General features: G+C 48.8%; 1 protein-coding gene and 1 long non-coding RNA gene across 3 annotated transcripts in view; both read right to left on the bottom strand.

Moving 5' to 3' along the window:
* Positions 1–19463, bottom strand: part of XPO6 (exportin 6) — a 64267-nt gene that overhangs the window by 24222 nt on the left and 20582 nt on the right. For both annotated transcript variants that reach the window (XM_074553211.1, XM_074553212.1), the window contains exons 4-9: positions 17852–18049; positions 14859–15018; positions 13009–13086; positions 5747–6200; positions 2273–2399; positions 1135–1244 (exon numbers count right to left, since the gene is read on the bottom strand). In XM_074553211.1, the coding sequence (XP_074409312.1) occupies positions 1135–1244; positions 2273–2399; positions 5747–6200; positions 13009–13086; positions 14859–15018; positions 17852–18049 (1127 nt within the window). The remainder of the gene's footprint in view (positions 1–1134; positions 1245–2272; positions 2400–5746; positions 6201–13008; positions 13087–14858; positions 15019–17851; positions 18050–19463) is intronic.
* LOC141731053 (uncharacterized) lies at positions 4678–5732 on the bottom strand. Its single transcript, XR_012582964.1, has 2 exons — positions 5577–5732; positions 4678–5530 (listed from the first exon to the last, which is right to left on the bottom strand). It is a non-coding gene; the product is annotated as an uncharacterized LOC141731053 (long non-coding RNA).

Here is a 19463-nt window from a genome sequence, read left to right as displayed (position 1 = left end):
GACCCAGGGACAGCTTTTTGTTACAATTTGCTCCATCACAAGCTGGGTGACACCAAGACAACACGCACCACATGCACGTTAGGAGCAAATCATGAAGTTCCAACCCAAAATCTACTTCTTGAGAAATTCAAACCCCACAGCTCCCATGTTGAAAGGAGGAGCTCTGCTCTACAGTAGTTCCACTTTTCCTTGTGGTTATGATGCCAGGCTGGCTTTACAAAACAACTGCTGCTATTCAGGGTGCTCAAGGGAAAGAATATTCCTTCTGCATTCAGCAGAACCAAACATGGCACAAACCATGGACCTCAAAAACCCAAAAAACTCACCAGGATATTCACCAGATTTTTAAAGTGGCAGCAAAGAGACTCTTCTCAAACAAAACCCACCCCTTTCAGGGTCAGCATCTGCCAAGGAAGAGCTGCCAACCACTGTTGTAGCTAATACACACAGTGGTAAGCAAGTGCAACTTTTGACTTCCAGTCTCATCTGCATTTCTCAGAAACACATCCTCTTTTTAAAGAGGAAATTTTAAATCCTAATTAAATAAAATTTGTTTCCTAATTCATTAATTAGTTGTAGGAGCTGTGTGAACACTAAGTAAGCAACGTGTGCTGTTTCCTCCTCTAATTTGTGCTAAAATGTGCTCCAGTTCTATTTTAGATTACAAAGTCTCATTCCTCTGCCTGCAAGGTGCACACAAAACATGTTAGTGCCAGTTTGTCTACCCAAACCTGCTCAGCCTGAGTTCTTGTGAATGAGTGTGAAACATTGAGGTTTATGTTTTTTACACTTCATGATTTTCTTTTAGAAAAAGAAAGGACTCAACCACACAGGAGGCTGCTCTAAGCAGTAGCTTATTTCTCACAGCTCTTCCATGGTGACCACAAAGTCTCTTTGCTGCTGCAGGAAAAAATCCTTCCCTGGCAGGGTGGGCAGGCCCTGGCACAGGGTGCCCAGAGAAGTCCCTGGATCCCTGGCAGTGCCCAAGGCCAGGCTGGATGGGGTTTGGAGCAGCCTGGGACAGTGGGAGGTGTCCCTGCCATGGCAGGGGTGCAATGGGATGATTTTTAAGGTTCCTCACCCCAACCCATGCCATGATTCCAGCTGTGCCACCCTGGCAGCCCCAGCCCTCACCTGTTGAGCACTGCTTCCTTGTCTGCCAGGCGACTTTTGATTTTGCTGGTCAGATAATCCAAGAAGAGTGTCCAGATGTCCAAGCAAGAAAAGTAACCTTCATGTGTAGGCTGAAAGACACCAAAATTCCCAATGAGTGCCACAAGCTATGGCAAGATGGATTTCACAGTGAAAACAGCAGTTATCATCCACTTCAATCCATGGGAAGAGCTTCTTGCCTTACTGGAACAGTTCTAGGATGTCACTGGAGAGATTCAGAGCTGTCCAAAGATGAACAAGAGCTTTTGTACAAGGGCAGGAACCAGGAATTACAAGGCTGGTCTCAGTGCTGACCCATCTCATGGCTGGCTACACCACTTTCCAGCTTTCCAGGGCCTAAAGGGGCTCCAGGAGAGCTGCAGAGGGACTGGGGACAAGGGATGGAGGGACAGGACACAGGGAATGGCTCCCACTGCCAGAGGGCAGGGGTGGATGGGATATTGGGAATTGGGAATTGTTCCCTGGGAGGGTGGGCAGGCCCTGGCACAGGGTGCCCACCCTGGATCCCTGGCAGTGCCCAAGGCCAGGCTGGGCAGGGCTGGGAGCGACCTGGGACAGTGGGAGGTGTCCCTGCCATGGCAGGGGTGGCACTGGATGGGCTTTAAGGTCCCTTCCAACCCAAACTATTCCATGATTCCATGATTCTGTGATATTATGAAGCTGTTTCCTTGTCATTGTTCCTGTATAAATGGGGCTGAGCTGCACTGACAGCTTCTACAGCAAGGTAAAACCAACCTAAAGCCACAAGGCTTGGGGGCTTTAATACAAAAACTAAAAGCTACAAGAAAGCCACAGATTGAGGATAAGGCATAAAATCCCCAAACACAAACCAAGCAAGTCTGAGAGACTTTTCCACACATTGTCCATTGCAAAGACTAGAAAAAAATTAAAGCAGAAGCTAAGTTAAACATCAGACAGTTGTTGCTGCAACCTGTGACCTCTAAATCCAAGAGCACATGAAGCCATCTCCAAATCCCCAGCACCACTGGGGAGTGCCAGTAAGACCAGTTAAATTCTCTTTTTTTTGGGTTTACTGGGACAAAAAAGATGGCCCTGGATAACAGAACAGATTGGAGAAAATGAGGATGTGGGGCTGTACCTGATGAAAAGTGTATTTGAACAGCAGGGCCAGGAATTCAACCACAGGGAACTGGGAGTAGGACTCGATCCTTCGCAGATGGACGCTCACAAAGAGCCGGAGGAAATCTGTGAACTTCTCAATGTAGCTGCAAGGGAAAGGAGAAAACACTGAGAAAAAACAGCCAAGGTGCCCCAAGGGAAAGCAGTTTCATTGAAATAGTGGTAAAAGCCACTCAAAATCTTCTCATTCGAAGCAAAGTTACAATTAACCATCATTAGAACAATTAAATATAAAGCCCTGCAACAATTACCTACAGGATGGGCAACCCTTCACTCCATTAACACCTGAAACAGCAGAAAAGATAATCTAGTGAAAAGCAACTTTAATATTCAGATAAATATTGAGTTCAACCAGGCCTGCCAAAGAACACAACCCCCTCCACCCTGCAGAAATAATTTGCTAGCAAAGGTCATTGTAGTGATGGAGACAGGATTGGTGAAATGAACTGTAGCCCTGAGGAATTCAGCTGGAAGCAGAAAGTTAATGCAGGAATCAGCAACAGAGGGGTTACATTTAGAGGAGGGGGTGGGAGAGCCAGGGAGCTGAAAGCTGGAAAGAAAAATTCCTCCTGCAGTGGAGATCAGCCATCCAAGAGTTTCTGAGCTGGGCCTGAACTGGGAAATGGAAGAGAAATCTTCCTGTAAAGCATGGGGCTCCTCAGGGAATGTGCAAAGTGCAGTTCCCAAAAGGAATCTGCCACCAAATCTTCAGGGACTGCAGCAATGGCACCACCTCAGTGCAGCAGGGAGAGCTCTTGGGGGAAAACAGCAAAGCCCCAGTGGGGTGAGATTTTATTGTGGAACAAACACACCCTGCACAGCAGGAACTCCACCTCCAGATCCATCTGTGCAGCAAGGGTTAAACACTCCACAGCTCCAGCAGGGATGGCAGCACCACACACAGGCACTGCCAGCCCTCCCTCATGCCCAGAGCTCTGAAATGCATCAAACTCCTTCAAGTTTGTACTTTAAATATAAAGTTGGGCTCAGCACAGTTTCAGACAGGCATGAGCAGCCTGGTTTTACTCTACTGCCTGCTCTGCACTGCTGCAAACTCTGGGGATTTGGGGTTTTTTTTGGGAATCCCCACTCTTTTTAACAAGAACTCCCTCACAACCAGCAGCACTGCCAGATGACAGAGCTGCAGCACTGGGGGCTGTTGTGAGCCTTCAAAAGCACACACTGCTTTGAACATGCAAAAAAGATGAAGTTCCTTCTTTATTTGGCACTGCCTACATCACAGGAGATCACTGAGCACACCTGAGCACAGATCAAACACTTCAAAAATCAAAGCCGGGGGGGAAAAAAGAATTTAAAAAAAGAAACTCAAACATCTCCATCCTTTTAATTTTTATTTTCTAAACAGGCTCTGACCTGAGACCAGTGAAACTCTTCCTTGGCCCTTGGATCCTTACCAGCCACTTCCATCTTTTGGGATCTTCAAAGCCAAACACAAATGAAGCAAAAGGCAACCTGAACTTTTCCCTGGACTGTCCAAAGTGTTCAGACTGATTTTTAACAGAACAAAAATAACCAGCAGCACAAGAGGAAGGCAAGGAAGGACTCCAGGGCCTGCAGGTTCTGAGCACACCCCTCTACTGAAGGAGGATTCTTCAGTGCCCCTTTCCTTCAGAATTTTGTTAGTCCAAGCCAGGATGACACTTCCATGCACTGAGTCCTTCAATTCTGGACACAAAAAGTACACCTGTGCCCTTAAGTGACAACAGAAAAATCCTCATGGCCTTTTCCACATAGAAGACAAGGAGAAAAGAAAGCTCCAGTCCCCCTGAAGCCAGCTGGACTTTCCCAGTCTCCAGAACCTCTTGGTTTCATCCCCATTTCAGACCTCAGCAATGGATAAAGGATTCTCCCAGCCCCAGACCCCAGCAGTCCCTGTGGGTAACAGGTCTGTGTCTTGGTTCCATCCCCATTTCAGACCTCAGCAATGAATAAAGGATTCTCCCAGACCCCAGCAGTCCCTGTGGGTAACAGGTCTGAGGAATGGCAGCACCCCCTCTGCCCAGGCCAGCACAGCTCCACACCCTCTCTGAAGGCTGGCCCCAAAGGCTGCTTGTAGTGTCCATAAAAGAAAGAACAGCTAAAGAAGGGATTGTGGGTGTCCAGGAGAGCTTTTCTCAAATCCAGAAGGGAACCCCTGGCTCTCTGTTCCTTGCAGGCAAAGGTGTCCCATCCCCACATGTCTCATTTCTAGGCAGAGTGACACAAGTCAGAGCTAGCAGAAAATGACCAGCAGAATTCCCTGTGAGTCTGGATTCACCACCCCAAAGTTATGCCTATATCTAAGGATACTGAAAAGGAGAATTCTGCAGCAGAAATGTGCAAGTTTTCTCTACAAATGAACTCACAGCTTTTCCCTAAATGTTTTTTTTTTTCTTCTGAGTGGAAATTTATTCTCACCCTTGTGTACCCATAGTAGGACACTCAGCACTTTCACACAGTTAGAACCTCTCTGTCACTGCCAGCAGCCCTGTGACAAGGGCAGCACCAAGGCACCACCCTGCCAACACCCAGGCTCAGCCTCTCAACACAACAGCAGGAGGAGTCTCACTTTGTCCCTACAAGAAGGAATAGCTGACATAAGAGAGTGGAGCTGTCCCAGGGAACAAAAGGTGGCAGCAACACCCTGGAAAAGGAATACACAGCTTCCCAAGGTGCTGCTGCTTCCCTGCCCACCCAGCCAAGCTTGTGGAGAGCAGAACTGCAGCCACCACTCAGGATGCAGATAAGCCTTAGTTCTAAGTTGTAGCTCTAGTTCTTAGTTCTAAACCTCAGGTTTTAGCTTTTTATTTATTTATTTTTTATTATTTATATTGTGCTGCTTTGATGTGTGGGTCAGGGTTTCATACAAGGGGATGGTAGAGCCATTCACCACTGAACAGAGCTCCCCAAGCTGTGTTTGGTGCTGTTTAAAAATAAATTTAAAAAGCAAAAATAAAGAAGAATCAGAAATGGCCATGGTCAGTGAAAGATAGGAAGCTTCTGCTGTCTTCTCCCAGGTCATGACTCACAGGATGTGTCCCCACTTTGAGCAGAGGCAGATACCAGAGGGGACACAGGGGACACTGCAGTGCCTTTACCTCACTGAGCCTCTTCTGTGCTCTGTGACAACAGCTTCAGCTCTGGTACCACCTCAGACCTGCAGTCAAACAGCAACGAACGGGGACAGGGGAGGGAAGGGCCAGCAGGGGACACCAACCTGGGCCAGCAGGGGACACAAACCTGGGCCAGCAGGGGACACAAACCTGGGCCAGCAGCTCCCTCAGCACCCAGCCCTTACCTGGGCACACCCACCTCTCTGCCTGGCTGCCCTGGCTCAGTGCTCTGAAAGAAAAGCCATCAGACACAGCATGCAGCACCCCAAACCAACCCCCCAGCCCTTCAGAGGCAGCACAGTGCCCTGAGGCAGCCCCACCTCTCATCCAGCTCCTCCAGGCGGCTCTTCACCGTGTGCGCGTTGTTCTCCCGCGTGATCTTCTGCAGGAGGTAGAAGGTCTGCTGGAACATGCGCAGCAGGTACTCCTCAAACTCCATGGGCACACAGTTCTTGGACATGAGCTCGTTGATGCAGGCCATGGCCAGCACGCCCAGGCGGCCCCGCTCCTGGCCCAGCAGCGCGCTGGGGCTGCTGCCGTTCACCGAGGACATCTTGCGCGCGCGCGTGTCGCAGCCGAAGCGCGCAAAGTGGAAGATGGTGGTCAGCAGGGACGGGGTGATGCTCGTGGACAGAGGGATCCAGCTGAAGAGGTGAGCCAGGCACTCCAGAGCCAGGGAGCAGATGTATTCACTGTCTGTGTCCAGGATGGGGATGGGCTGGTTCAGCAGTTTGGCCGCGCTGGGGCTCTGCAAGAGGCTACTCAAGAGGTCACCTGGGGGAGAGAGGTACAGTAAAAGTAGGGGCACAGTGAAAGCAGGCAATCCCTGAGGCAGGAGATTATTGAGATCTGACTCTAAGGCTTTGGAATGCTGAATGCTCGACAAGCTGGGGACAGTGTGGCTGGACAGTGTTCAGGTGGAAAGGGACCTGGGGGTGCTGGTTGACAGCTGGTTGAATATGGGCCAGCAATGTGCCTTGGTGGCCATGAAGGCCAATGGCTCCTGGCCTGCATGAGGAATGGTGTGGCCAGCAGGAGCAGGGAGCTCATTGTGCCCCTGAACTCAGCACTGGTGACACCTCATCTTGAATACTGTGTCCAGTTCTGGGCCCCTCAATTTAGAACATCGTTGAGATGCTTGAGCACATCCAGAGGAGGCAATGAGGCTGGTGAGGGGCTGGGAACACAAACCCTGTGAGGAACGTTTGAAGGAGCTGGGGCTGTTCAGCCTGGAGAAGAGGAGGCTCAGGGGTGACCTTATTGCTCTCTGCACCTTCCTGAAGGGAGGCTGCACACAGCTGGGGTTGGTCTCTGACAGAACCAGAGCACACAGTCTCCAGCTACCTCAGGGAAGGTACAGGTTGGATATTAGGAAGAAATTTTTCACCAAAATAATAATAAAGCACTGGAATGCTCTTCCCAGGGAGGTGGTAGAATCCTCATCTCTGGATGTGTTTAAAAAAGACTGGACATGGCACTTGGTGCTACAGTCTGGTTGAGGTGTGAGGGCACAGGTTGGATTTGATGATCTTAGAGGGCTCTTCCAACCTTAATTCTGTGATATTATATTACATTATATTATACTACAACTACACTACATCATACTTACTTCTAACTACTGAAAAACTCGTGGCTGTCTGCCAACAGTCCCAACACACACGTGTGGATCTAACTGGTCAATGAAACAAAACACCATCACCAGAATCCAACCGAGCAATCCCTTCAGGTAAATGACCTTCAACACATTCCACATAATTAAAAACACAGGAGCAGCAAATGAGAGAATTGCTTTGATCATTCTTTTCTCTGCTTCTCTCACAGCTTCTCTCTGTTCAGAGAGCCTGTGAACACCACAGAGGGGTGTCAGCATGAACCCCCAGCTGCCCAGCCCAGGGCAGGGCCAGGACTCTGAGCATCCTTGTGGATCCCTTCCACCTCAGCACACCCTGGGATTCAGTGGGTTATTCAGCTGACAGGCATTGGTGATTTCTGTTTGGGATTTAGCCCCACACAGCCCCTCTGGCCTCACCAGGCAGGGCTCTCAGGGTATTTCAGGAAATGCAAGGCCATGAGGTGTATTTTAGGAATTTATTATAAAATTATATCTCCCCACAAGGCTGAGCATCCTTGATGTAAGCTTGGCACATCTGTGTTACACTGAACATCACAGAGGCTTCTCCTGGCCTGTGACACTTGTGGTGATGTCCCCAAAATGCTCACTCAGGGCAGCACCTCTTCCCAGGGACCAAATGCCATGGCAGGCACAGATCACAGCCCCCATGACAAAGACTTCCCAAGAAAGGTGGAGTCTGAAAAATCTGACACAGCCTCAGGATTTGTCTTCCATGACTTCCTCCAGCCTCCAGCTGAAGCCACAGAAGTTAATATTTGCAATATCTCGTGACAGAGTTCCACAGTTTCACCATGAAGCTGCTTTGTTTGGGGTATGCCAGCTGCTAGTTTCACTTTCCACCCAAACAGGAAACAGAAATAATCCCTGCTTTCACTTTCTCTGTGTCAGTAGGCTTCTAACACAGCCCCTGCTCAGTTTCTTTGACAGAAAGCAGGTTTTGCTTCTGTTGTCACTTACAGGGAAGCCACTCAAATCCCTCCATCACCTTTAGTGCCTTTCTACAGAGCCTTCACTGCTCCTCAGCACCTACTGATACTGAAAGAGCAGAACTGCAGCCACCACTCAGGGTGCAGATGAGCCTTAGTTCTGATACCTCAGGTTTAGCTTTTGATTTTTTCTTGATTTTGTGCTACTTTGGTGTGTGGGTCAGGGTTTCATATTAGGGGATGCTGAGCTCTCTTCACAGGGTAGGGAGACACAACAATTCCTTCTCTAGCTGGGGACCAAGGACAAATGATCCAAATCTCAGGCCCAAGAGCACCAACAATGTGGACTGAAGGGAGAAAAACAAGCAGGATGGGACTGCATGGGCTGGGGCTAATTGGACAATTAGCTCAAATATGCAAATGGATCAAAATTTACAAAAATGTGAGATCTTGGGGCCAAGCCCTCTTTTGCTTCCATCTTGGGGCCATCCAGGCACAGCCACGGCTGCAGCTCTGGTACTGCCAGGGTGTGGCCTTTAAAGCTCTTCTAATAAATATCCTCTTTATTCCCCTTAACTCTGTTTAGCCTCTGTTCAGCTGCTTCAGGCATCAGTTCCACAGAGCAGCACAGCTGCTGCTGCGAATTCTCTGCAGGATGATGTGGAGAAGCTCTGAGGTTAATCCTGCCTAGCCCAGGCTGAACTTTCCCCCTCACCTTTCATGTACCACCTCTAACCAAGCCACCAACAACCCAGACATTCCCTTATCCCTGGTGGCCTTTGCTTCCTCAAAAGCTTTTGGAAGCCAAGGGCCAGCCCCAACCAGATGCTGCCCACAACCTCCAGGCTTCCACCTGCTGCAAAATTCTTCACCTTCCCCAAGTTCTTCAACACACTTCTCCTCCTTGAGTACTTCATCTTTAAAAATCTGGCACTTGCTGTGCTACAGAATCTCAAGGTCTTGGAGAATCTGAGTGATTTTTTATGGAAGTGAAACATCCTGACACCAGCAGTGCCAAAATAACAGCTATGATTTACTGAGCTACTTCCAATGTACACAAGAGCCTGAGTGATGAACACATCCCTCCTTAGTCCTCATTTTTCACCAAGATTGATGTCTTACATCACTGAATTCATAATTCCCTGCCAAGCCTTATCATTGCTTCTTTCTCCTGTGCTCCAGAAACTGAAGGCATCACATGGCTCTGGCTGAGCAAGACAAAAAGCACAGAACCCTCTGAGGGGAGACATCCACACCTGGACACATCTGTACAGCTCACATTGTGCTTTTACAGATCCCCTGAAGCTCAACCAGGCCAAGAGCACCTGGGCTGGGGCAATCCCAAGCACAAACCCAGGCTGGGCAGGGAATAGAGTGAGAGCAGCCCTGGGGAGGATTTGGGGTGTTGGGGGGTGAGAGCTGGAGCTGCCCTGGCTGTGAGCACCCAGAAACCCCCCTGGGCTGGGCTGAGCCCTGCTATGGGCAGCAGGAGGGGGGGATTGTGCCCCTCAGGTGAGACCCCACCTGCAGAGCTGCCCCAGCCCTGGGGCCCAGCACAGGAAGGACCTGGAGCTGCTGCAGAGAGTCCAGGGGAACCCATGGAGACACCCCAAGGGCTGGAGCCCCTCTGGAGCCAGGCTGGGAGAGCTGGGGGTGCTCACCTGGAGAGGAGAAGCTCCAGGGACACCTCAGAGCCCCTGCCAGGGCCTGAAGGGGCTCCAGGAGAGCTGCAGAGGGACTGGGGACAAGGGATGGAGGGACAGGACACAGGGAATGGCTCCCACTGCCAGAGGGCAGGGATGGATGGGATATTGGGAATGGGGAATTGTCCCCTGTGAGGGTGGGCAGGCCCTGGCACAGGGTGCCCACCCTGGATCCCTGGCAGTGCCCAAGGCCAGGCTGGATGGGGTTTGGAAAACCCTGGGACAGTGGGAGGTGTCCCTGCCATGGCAGGAATAATCTTTAATGTGCCCTCCAACCCCAACTATTTTTATTCTTTTAAACATTCAGTTCAGCCAGCTCCACAAAAATCAACGAGAATTAAAGATTCTCATCTTTTATTCCATCCCCAGCAGAAAGTCTCAGTTACACTCCTGTAGCTGGTTCAAGTGCTTTGCACACAGTTAAATCACTGAAGCTCTGGGGTTCAGGGATTTTCAGTGGCTTTGCAAACAGGTGACAAATTCACAGCATCAGCTGCATTCATGCCAAAGCAGGAAACTCCCAGTGACTGCCTCAGCCACAAATGCTCCTGCTGCTCATTTGTTTGCCACAGGTGAGGGAATGTTCCTGAGGAAGGGATTCATCAGGAAATGTGCTATAAATCATGCAAAGACAACATTTGCAGGCTGAGACTCTTTCTGAGTAAATCCTCCACCATGGCAATAACTCAAATGTTGTCCAGCTTGGGACATTATCAGAGTTGCTTTGCTTAAGTGATATGAGAAATGACTTTAATGTTGTCTTCAAGTGCTATTTAAAACTCATGCAAGACTTGCAAGTAACCATTTCACTCCACTTCCCTGTGCAAATGAAAAATAGGAAGCAGAGGTTTTCCAAGTTCCTAAAGAGAGCTGGGCTCTGATGGAAGATATTAAACATTCATGGGGACTCAGGAGCTTGTTCTGCCTCTTGGAACACCTTTAACCTCACCTGAATGGAAAGAGTAAAGTGGTGGCCTCACTTAAGCAATGAAAACATTCAAGAGTCACCAGAATTGAGTCTCAGGGAACACAAAATGAGCAAGAATGGATCAGAGGGAAGCACCTGGTGCTCCTTTTGGAAGTGGTGGAACCATCATCTCTGAAAGTGTCCAAAAGCCATGGGGATGTGGCACTTGGGGACATGGTTTAGTGGTGGCTCTGGCAGTGCTGGTTGGACTCAGACTCTTTTCCAGCCTTAGTGATTCTGTGACTTCAAGAAGTGGAAGCACAACCAATTTTAACATGGACACAGCAAAAACACAGCACAGAAAAATAAAACTGAGAGAGTTTCACACAAACAAGTTTGCACAGGCACAATGAAACTTCTAAAGGCACAGCTTGTGTGGTCCTGGTTCCTAGCAATTATCCTGAGAAAACACTGTGTGAAAAGTTTGTTTGTTTTCCCTGAGAGGGGAGAAAGGAAAAGGCCAGCACAGAAGTGCAGCCGACTTCCAGTTTGGGAAATCTGATCCCCAGTCACGAGGGGAGCACACAGGTGGATGAAAGCTGCCTCAGCAATCCCCAAGGGACTGAGGGACATCTCCAACAGGCTTCCATGACAGCCAGCCCAGAATCTGTTCCACCAATTCCCTCCCCCAGCACCATTCTTAACAATTGACACCAGAAGCTTTGATCTTTTCTGTAAATATTTCCTGTCCAAACTCTTCCAAGCTACAGCAAAATCCACTTTCCCTCTGCCAACCCAAAGGAATATTTCTTCCCATTAAAGTTTGTGGTTTGTATATAAATATAGAAATATGTTAAGCTCCTCTACAGGAAAGGAGCACTCAAAATGCTGCTCAAACTTCAATGTGAAAGGTTTAGCACTAAGCAAAACACTGCCAAAGGCTTATCAGAGGCAGCAGGCTGGAGCTGCCTGCTGCAATCTGGCCACAAGGAAGTGATCTGCAGCTCCCAGGGAACTGCTCAAGGTCCCAGGGACAAGGAAAAGTGTGCCAAGGACAAGGACACAAAAATGTGTTCTCCATTTCAGAGGTAACTAAGAAGTAGAGATGTCAGTGGGTTAACATCAGATAAGCACTCACACAAAGGTCTAACAGGAATAGATAGAAAACTTTCATAATCACAGAATGGTTTGGGTTGGAAGGGACATTAAAACCCATCCAGTGCCACCCCTGGCATGGCAGGGACACCTCCCACTGTCCCAGGCTGCTCCCAGCCCTGCCCAGCCTGGCCTTGGGCACTGCCAGGGATCCAGGGGCAGCCCCAGCTGCTCTGGGCACTCTGTGCCATTACACAGACTTGGCTACTTTCACTTTCCTTTTCCCCAGGCAGGACTCAGTTTTGCTCCACTGGCTTTGATGTGCCACCAGCTGGAATTCAGGGGACAATGCCAACCCCATGCAAGGCTTGGGGCAGAGGGGCTGCAAAGTTGCTCAGTAAAAAAAGTGTGCCCAGGTGGGCAAGAGGGCAAAGGCACTGGGCCTGGACCAGCACTGGGGTGGCAGCAGGACCAGGGCAGGGACTCAGGGACTGTCCCCTGGGCTGGCACTGCTGAGGCACCTCCAGTCCCCTGTCCAGTTCTGGGCCCTCCCAACACTGAGGGGCTGGAGCTTGTCCAGAGAAGGGAACAGAGCTGGGAAGGGGCTGGAGCACCAGGAGGGGCTGAGAGAGCTGGAAAGGGGCTCAGCCTGGAGAAAAGGAGGCTCAGGGGGGACCTTGTGGCTCTGCACAGCTCCTGACAGGAGGGGACAGCTGAGGGGGTCAGGCTCTGCTCCCAGGGAACAGGGACAGGACAAAAGGAAATGGCTTTAAGTACCAGGAGAGGTTCAGATTGGATATTGGGAAAATCTCTTCATAGAAGGGTGGTCAGGCCCTGGCACAGCTGCCCAGGGCAGTGGGGGGTCACCATCCCTGAGAGGATTTAAAAGCCTTGCATGGGTGGCAGCTGAGGACATGGGTTAGTGGTGGCCTTGGCAGTGCTGGAATAAGAGCTGGACTTGATGACCTTACAGGGCTCTTCCAACCTTAACAATTCCATGATTTTAACTCACTGTCATTAGAGCATTTTGCATTGAAGCTTCAGGGAAGTTTCTGCCATCTGAGGACAACAAGCAGCTCTGTGGGCACATTTTCATGGCATTTGCAGTGGGGTGTCCCCACAGTGCAATTTGTTTCTTTGTGTAGAGTTTGTCTTTCCAATCAGGAATTTGTTGGCCTGTGAAAAGCTCTGGGAAAGGGTTATTAGGAGAGGTCAGACAGCAAAGAAAGGAATCTGATGCTGCAGGTGAAAGTGCCTGAAAGTGCCTGATACTGCAGGTTCAAGTACATGGAAATCCCATCTTGCAGCTTTTCCTTACCACTTTCTCCTGAGGTCGGCGATGGCGGTGGAGTGGCAGCAGTAGCACTGTGCTTATCCCAGATGCTCTCCAAAATACCTGGCCAAAGAGAGAACTTTCAGAAGTGCCTTCTCAAAGATCCACACTGATCCAACAAACACAGCACAGACTGCAGGAGAACTCTGGCAGAACCCAGCTCAGGTGCTTTGGGAGGGACAGAAACACTCCACAACAGCTTTGGGCTCACTAAGAGCAGAAAACCCCCATCCTCTCCATGGAGGGAGCTCAGCAGCTGCTCTGCTGCATGAATTGGTTCATATTAAGTTGGCCTGAGTGCTGCAGGGCAGAGCTGAGTGCTCACAGTGCAGCAGCAGCCACTGCATCACCCCCATTGTGCTCCACACACCCCCAGTGTCAGAACCCAGGAAACTCCTGGGAGGATTTGAGACCCTGGCACAGAGTCAAAAACACCTGTGCCTTTGATTTCAACCCATAAAAACAATTACCAACTTTGTGTGAAGAGTTACAAGCCACAAGGGTTGGAGCACAATGTGAAAATGTAGGATTTTAGAGGTTTTAGAATGAGAGTTCAAAAAACAAGATAAAAAAATGTAAACATATTCTATCTTTCTCCTTCTTCTCAGCCTCAATCTTCTGCTGTAATAGTAACACTTTTAAATTAGTTTAGAGTAAAAACAAACTGTGCAACATGAGTGGTAAGATTAGAAAATGATTGTAAATAATGCACATGTAGTTTTTAGTATAAAAAGACAACACCGCCCTGAGGGAGGTCAGTGTGACATAAACCAACACGCTAAACAGATCTCAACAAGTCAAAAAAAGACAATGTATTAAATAAGAGCAAATAAACAACCCTAAAAACAAGAACCCAAAAATTCTGTCTTCTTCTTCAGTCTCGAAACTGAAAAAAAGAGACTTTCTAACACCTCCAAGTCATCTTGACACCAAAGCCCTCGTGACCCCAGGAGTGGCAGCCCAGCTGTGGGTGCTGAGGGGACAGCCAGCTCAGTGCCACAAGGTGTGACAATGTCCTGAGTTGACTATATGATGCTTTTATCCCCAGTCATCTTGTTCTGTTTATGCTGAATAATAAGTTTTACACCCTTAGGACTTGTTCCAGAAAGTGAAGAAAAAGAAGCAGCAGCAGCAGCTTGTTTTCAGACACTGCACTCACTCCTCCATGCTCCTGCTCCTGGACTGTGCTGTCTGTGGATGGACAGACAGCAGGACAGAGCTCTCCTTTGTTTCAGTTAGCTTTAACTAACTAAACTAAGGTTTTTTTCCCCTTTTCTTTAAACCTGTTTAACCCTGCTCTGAACTGAACACCAGAAGAGCACCAGCAGCTCACACTTGTGCCCACAGTTGGGTCTGGCATTTCCAGCACTGGAGGGACTGATAAGAGAGCTCTCCTTTGTTTTAGTCAGTTTTAACTAACTAAAGCAAAGAAGTTCCTTAGACTGTAAGGTCTTTTTTCCCTTTTCTTTAAACCTGTTTAATCCTACTCTGAACTGAGCACTCAAAAGAGCACCAGCAGCTCACACCTGTGGCCCCACCAGGCTGCAACATTTCCAGCACCAGAAAGATTGATAAGAAACTGAATTATCCAAGCTGCAACCCAGGGAAGGGACTTTCTGAGTTTGTCATCTCTTTTAGAGCAGCAAAGAATTTTATTGTTTAATACTGTTGAAGTTTTATTGTTTAATAAAGGTTTTTTAAAGGTTTTTCCCACTTTTCTCCAAAAAAGTATTTTCTCCCGAACCGGTTGGAAAAAAAAACCAATTAAATCTGCTTTCTCCTTTAAAAGTTCTGTCCAAAAGGTGCCCTGAGGCAGGACAAGCAGAGCCATGTACCTGTGAGGAGCCCCAGCACGGTCTGCACCTGCTCCAGGAGCAGCTTGCGCAGCTCCTCCTTGCGCGCCACGCTCAGGTCCTCGCGGGGACACGCCAGCTCCTCCGACGTGGTTTTCAGCATGATCAGCCCCAGGGGAGTGGTCACAGGAGACTGGATCAGCTGAGGAGCACAGGGATGAGAGCACTGTGATGACAACATGCACTGACACACAGGGATTAGCAACACTACTCCCAGTTTACAGCGGCTTCACCGCTCAGGGCTCTCCAGTTCGACTGCCCCAGACTGAATCTCTGATGTCGCAACAGCTCGAGCCCCGTGGGAATCCCTGGGGTTTCAGGAGTGCTTTCATAATGTCCTTGCACACACTGTGTGTCCCATGAGGGTCACAGAACAGCCTGTGCCTTCTGCTTGCTGCATCCCCTGCCCAGCACCACCTCAGGTCCCCAAAAATGTCCCCTTCCCACACGGCCCAAAGGCTGCAGCCAGCAGCAGATGGCACCTGAGGGATCTGAGCTCCCCTTGCACCTGCACTGGATCTCAAACTGCAAACTGCATTTCCCCCTGTGGCATTCTCATTCTCTGAAAAAATTCCTTCACCCAGGGTTTTCCTCCTGGGAAGCTGAAAGGCAGTGAGAGAGGCCTCAGAGAAAAGGGAAACAATTCTGATCTCATTTGCTTCTCCTGTGCTGTGCTCATGTGGAATGTGTTTGGAGATTGTTTATCCAGAGGTGACTGTTTCATTGGATTCTGCTGTGAGTTGTTTTCACTCTTTGGCCAATCAGGGCCAAGCTGTGTGAGGACTCTGGAGAGAGTCACAAGTTTTCATTATCTTTTCAGCATTCAGTGAGTATCCTTTCTGTATTCTTTACTATACTATAGTATTCTTTACTATAAAATAGTATAAGAAATTAATAAATTAATCCTCTGAGAACATGGAGTCAGATGCATCAATCCTGCACCTTGTTACAATATCCCCCTAAGACAGTAATTTCTGCTCCATGCTGGAACAGGACTGGACAAAGAGCTGACTTGTGCCTTCACCAGCCATGGGGTTATTAAAGACTTCTTCAAGTGGGACAAAGTTTTGTTTCCAGCTGAAGGACAGCTCTGCTCTCCACTGCTGCCCAGACACATCCAAAGTGATTTATGCACTGCTCCCTCTGGGAGAGAAAAGTCCAAAGCCAATCCCAGTTGCTACAAGTAATCCTTGAAGCCACAATTCTGCAATACAGGCTGACTTTGCTCCTGATTCCCTGACCCTCCAAAGGAGAGCCAGGCCGAGTTAACACTGCTAAAAACACAGAGTTTGGTGAAATATCTGGGGAGAAAATAGCCCATCTAAGAGCTCCTCATCTTGGCTGTTGAAAAAGAAATCCCAAACACAGGCAAAGGACTCAATGAAGCATCCAACCTGCTGGTAAATTGTGAAGGGACTGAAAATCATCTCTCTGGATATTTTCTGACAAATCCAGGGAGTTTTAGCAAGACCAGGCACTGGTACCTCAGTCAGGCTAAACAAATTTTAAACCTCTGAGGAAGCAGTACTTTATGTAGAATTACTGGCTCTTCACAATGACAATACAATATCCCAATTTACCTTTCTTCTCCACCCCTCCAGAGGCTCAGTAAAAGGCTTAGAGACTACACAGAGTACTGGGATACAATTTAATGCTGAAGAACAAAGAACATGCTGCAAATGATCTCAGAAAAAGTCCTGAGACAGGGCTCATCTGCAATTCTAACAGCAAATCATTCTGCCCCTGTGCTACTCTGCCTTCTGTCAAGGCCCTGGAATTCAGCATTACTGGTTTTCCTCCACTTTCTCTGAACATTTTAGGAATGTGTCTGCCACACAAATTAATTTATGGAAACATTTCCCTTCACTGCTGAGCTCACAAGGAGAGGCTTAAGGGAAAAGAGATTCCTCAAGTGAGCTCTGCAATGCCTTAAGAAAACCCCAGAGTGGTAGGAAGGCCAGGAGAGCTCAGGCTGCCTTTCAGTTCACATCCAGGTGAAATGAGAGGCAAATCTCCACATGGACACAGTTATCTCCAAGTATTTCTTGTCAAACTGACAACTGAGGTTAAAGCTGCAGCATGTCCCACTCCAGAACAGTCAGAATAGTGATTACACCAGCCAGGGATGAGCTCTGCAGCCAAGACAGGTTTTTTTTTTTAAAATTTGCAATTAATACTAGATCCATTTGCCTTAACAAATAAACTCCTGCCACTCAAGGACTTGGATTTCAGTAACTGCCTTGTGGCTTGGCCGTGGGCTTTGCTGCATTCAAATCATGTAATTATGTCAGCAGAAAAAGCTGTGCAGCACTTCAGTTTACACTCAGCCTCCTTAAGCCAATTAGGGACAATTTTAAGGGAACTGGAGACAAACTAATCCAACAAAAAGAGGTTTGCACCAGCCTGGTGATGCTCCAGCAGCAGCCTGGCCCAGGATTCCCTGTAAGGACACTGAGTTCATCCAACATTCCAGGTAATGACATGGATTCAGTGAGGATCCCCAGTTCACAGCTGAGCCCTCCTGAAAACCCCAACAACATCCCATTAGGATGGGATCCCATCACCCCATGACCTTATTGATGAAGTACCAGAGATTTTGGGGTGTCTTTGGCTGTTGGGGGAAAAATCTGCACCAGCCCCATTGAGAAACTGCCCTTTCAGAATCTGTAATTTCACTGCCTTCTGTTTTGTTTAACAACCCATACTCCTTGTATTTTCAAGACTTAGCCCATAATATTTAAAATTCAATGTGAATACTTGTGGCACAGTGTTGTTCCCTCTCCAAAAACACTTTTAACACTGGAGAGAAAACTAACACGGAAAAAGTCGAGAGTTACAACAGAATTAAAAAGGAATTTACAAAGCAACATCTACCATTTGAGCTTCATCAAACAGGGGTTTCTTTTTCCCTCCTCAAAGAAACAAAAAGATGTTTCTGAGGGAGAAGCTGGCTCCATGCAGGGCAGGGCTCTCACCTGCAGGATGTTGGTGAAGAAGTCGTGGTAGAACATGGGCCAGTCCTGGCGGCCGATGTCCACGATGACCTTGCAGAGCTTGTTCCTGATGAAGTAAGGCAGAGTTTTGTGGTGGGCCAGCAGCAGCTTGGGCAGGCAGCTCCTGATCTCCATCTTGTCCTGGGATGGCACCCCCAGCCACATCTTATTGATCAGGTTCTGCAAAAGGAATGGACGTCCCACGTGAGCTCATCTTGGACATGAGAGAAACACTGAGAGAATCTGGAATCTCAAAATGGTTTGGGTTGGAAGGGACCTTAAAAATCATCCTGTTCCCACCCCTGCCATGGCAGGGACAGCTCCCACTGTCCCAGGCTGCTCCCAGCCCTGCCCAGCCTGGCCTTGGGCACTGCCAGGGATCCAGGGTGGGCACCCTGTGCCAGGGCCTGCCCACCCTCACAGGGAACAATTCCCAATTCCCAATATCCCATCCATCCCTGTCCTCTGGCAGTGGGAGCCATTCCCTGTGTCCTGTCCCTCCAGCCCTTGTCCCCAGTCCCTCTGCAGCTCTCCTGGAGCCCCTTCAGGCCCTGGCAGGGGCTCTGAGGTCTCCTCAGAGCCTTCTCTTTTCCAGGTGAACAACATAAAGCAGGGACAGAGCATCTGCACTCATGGCCCAGGACTGGCAGTGCCACAATGGAGCTGAAGTTACTGGTTTAACTGGTTTGGGGTTAAGCAGAGCTATAGTGACAGGCACAGAACCATTTCCTCTATCTTTTAACCCTGGGCACCAAGGGTTTCCCCTCTAAAGGGGGAAGCACAGCCTTGGATGAAGCAGGAGAAGAAAATCAGGGGAGGAGGTTTGGCTTCCCAGGCCTCTGATGGCACCCAGGCCTCCTGAAGCTGAGCTGGGAGGTCACTGGAGCAGGCCCTGGCAGTGACAAGGCACCAGTGCACAGAAAGCCTTCAGCCCACTTAAAGCCAGAGAAAATCCAAAGGAAAGCAGAGTCACAAATTGCTTCCCTGCCCTGATCCCATTTAGGGCTCTGGAGCAGCAGGAGCTGAATCTCTTGGGATAACCCAGAGAGGAGGCTGAAGGTCTGTGCCCATCTGCAGCACTCAGCCTGCAGAAAGAGAATGCTGGAGATCACAGTCCCAGCCTGGAAGAAACCTCAAATATCCAAAACTGGAAGATGTATGGTCAAAGGAGATGCAATCCTCAGTAGGATGCACTGCACACAGACAGCAGCTCCCAGGGCAGGGATATTTATACAGAAATTCTTCAAAGAAGTTGTTTTTGGTGTTTCCTAGCAGAGAAAATCCACAAGTACTGCTTGAAAACAATGGCTCAACCAGCTGAGGGTTCCTTGATGCAAGTCCAGAATCCCAATAAAACTGGAAGATCTTTAACACCCATCCTTTAATGCCTGCTGTGTTCTGTCCTGCTCCTCCACCTGCCAGCAGCAGCTTTCTCCCTAGAAATGCTTTTGGGAAGATGTTTTCATTCCAAAAAGCAGGAGGTGAAAACAATCCATCTGGAACAGGGGTCAGGAGGAGTTTTATTCCAAACCCTTCCTAAGTACTTTGGGAAGTTCATGTCCTTGGGCAGTTTTGGGAATGATCCTTGTGTGAT

This window comes from Zonotrichia albicollis, chromosome 16, assembly GCF_047830755.1.
Source record: "Zonotrichia albicollis isolate bZonAlb1 chromosome 16, bZonAlb1.hap1, whole genome shotgun sequence".
Taxonomy (NCBI): Eukaryota; Metazoa; Chordata; class Aves; order Passeriformes; family Passerellidae; genus Zonotrichia; species Zonotrichia albicollis.
This window is presented reverse-complemented; position numbering and strand designations above follow the sequence as displayed.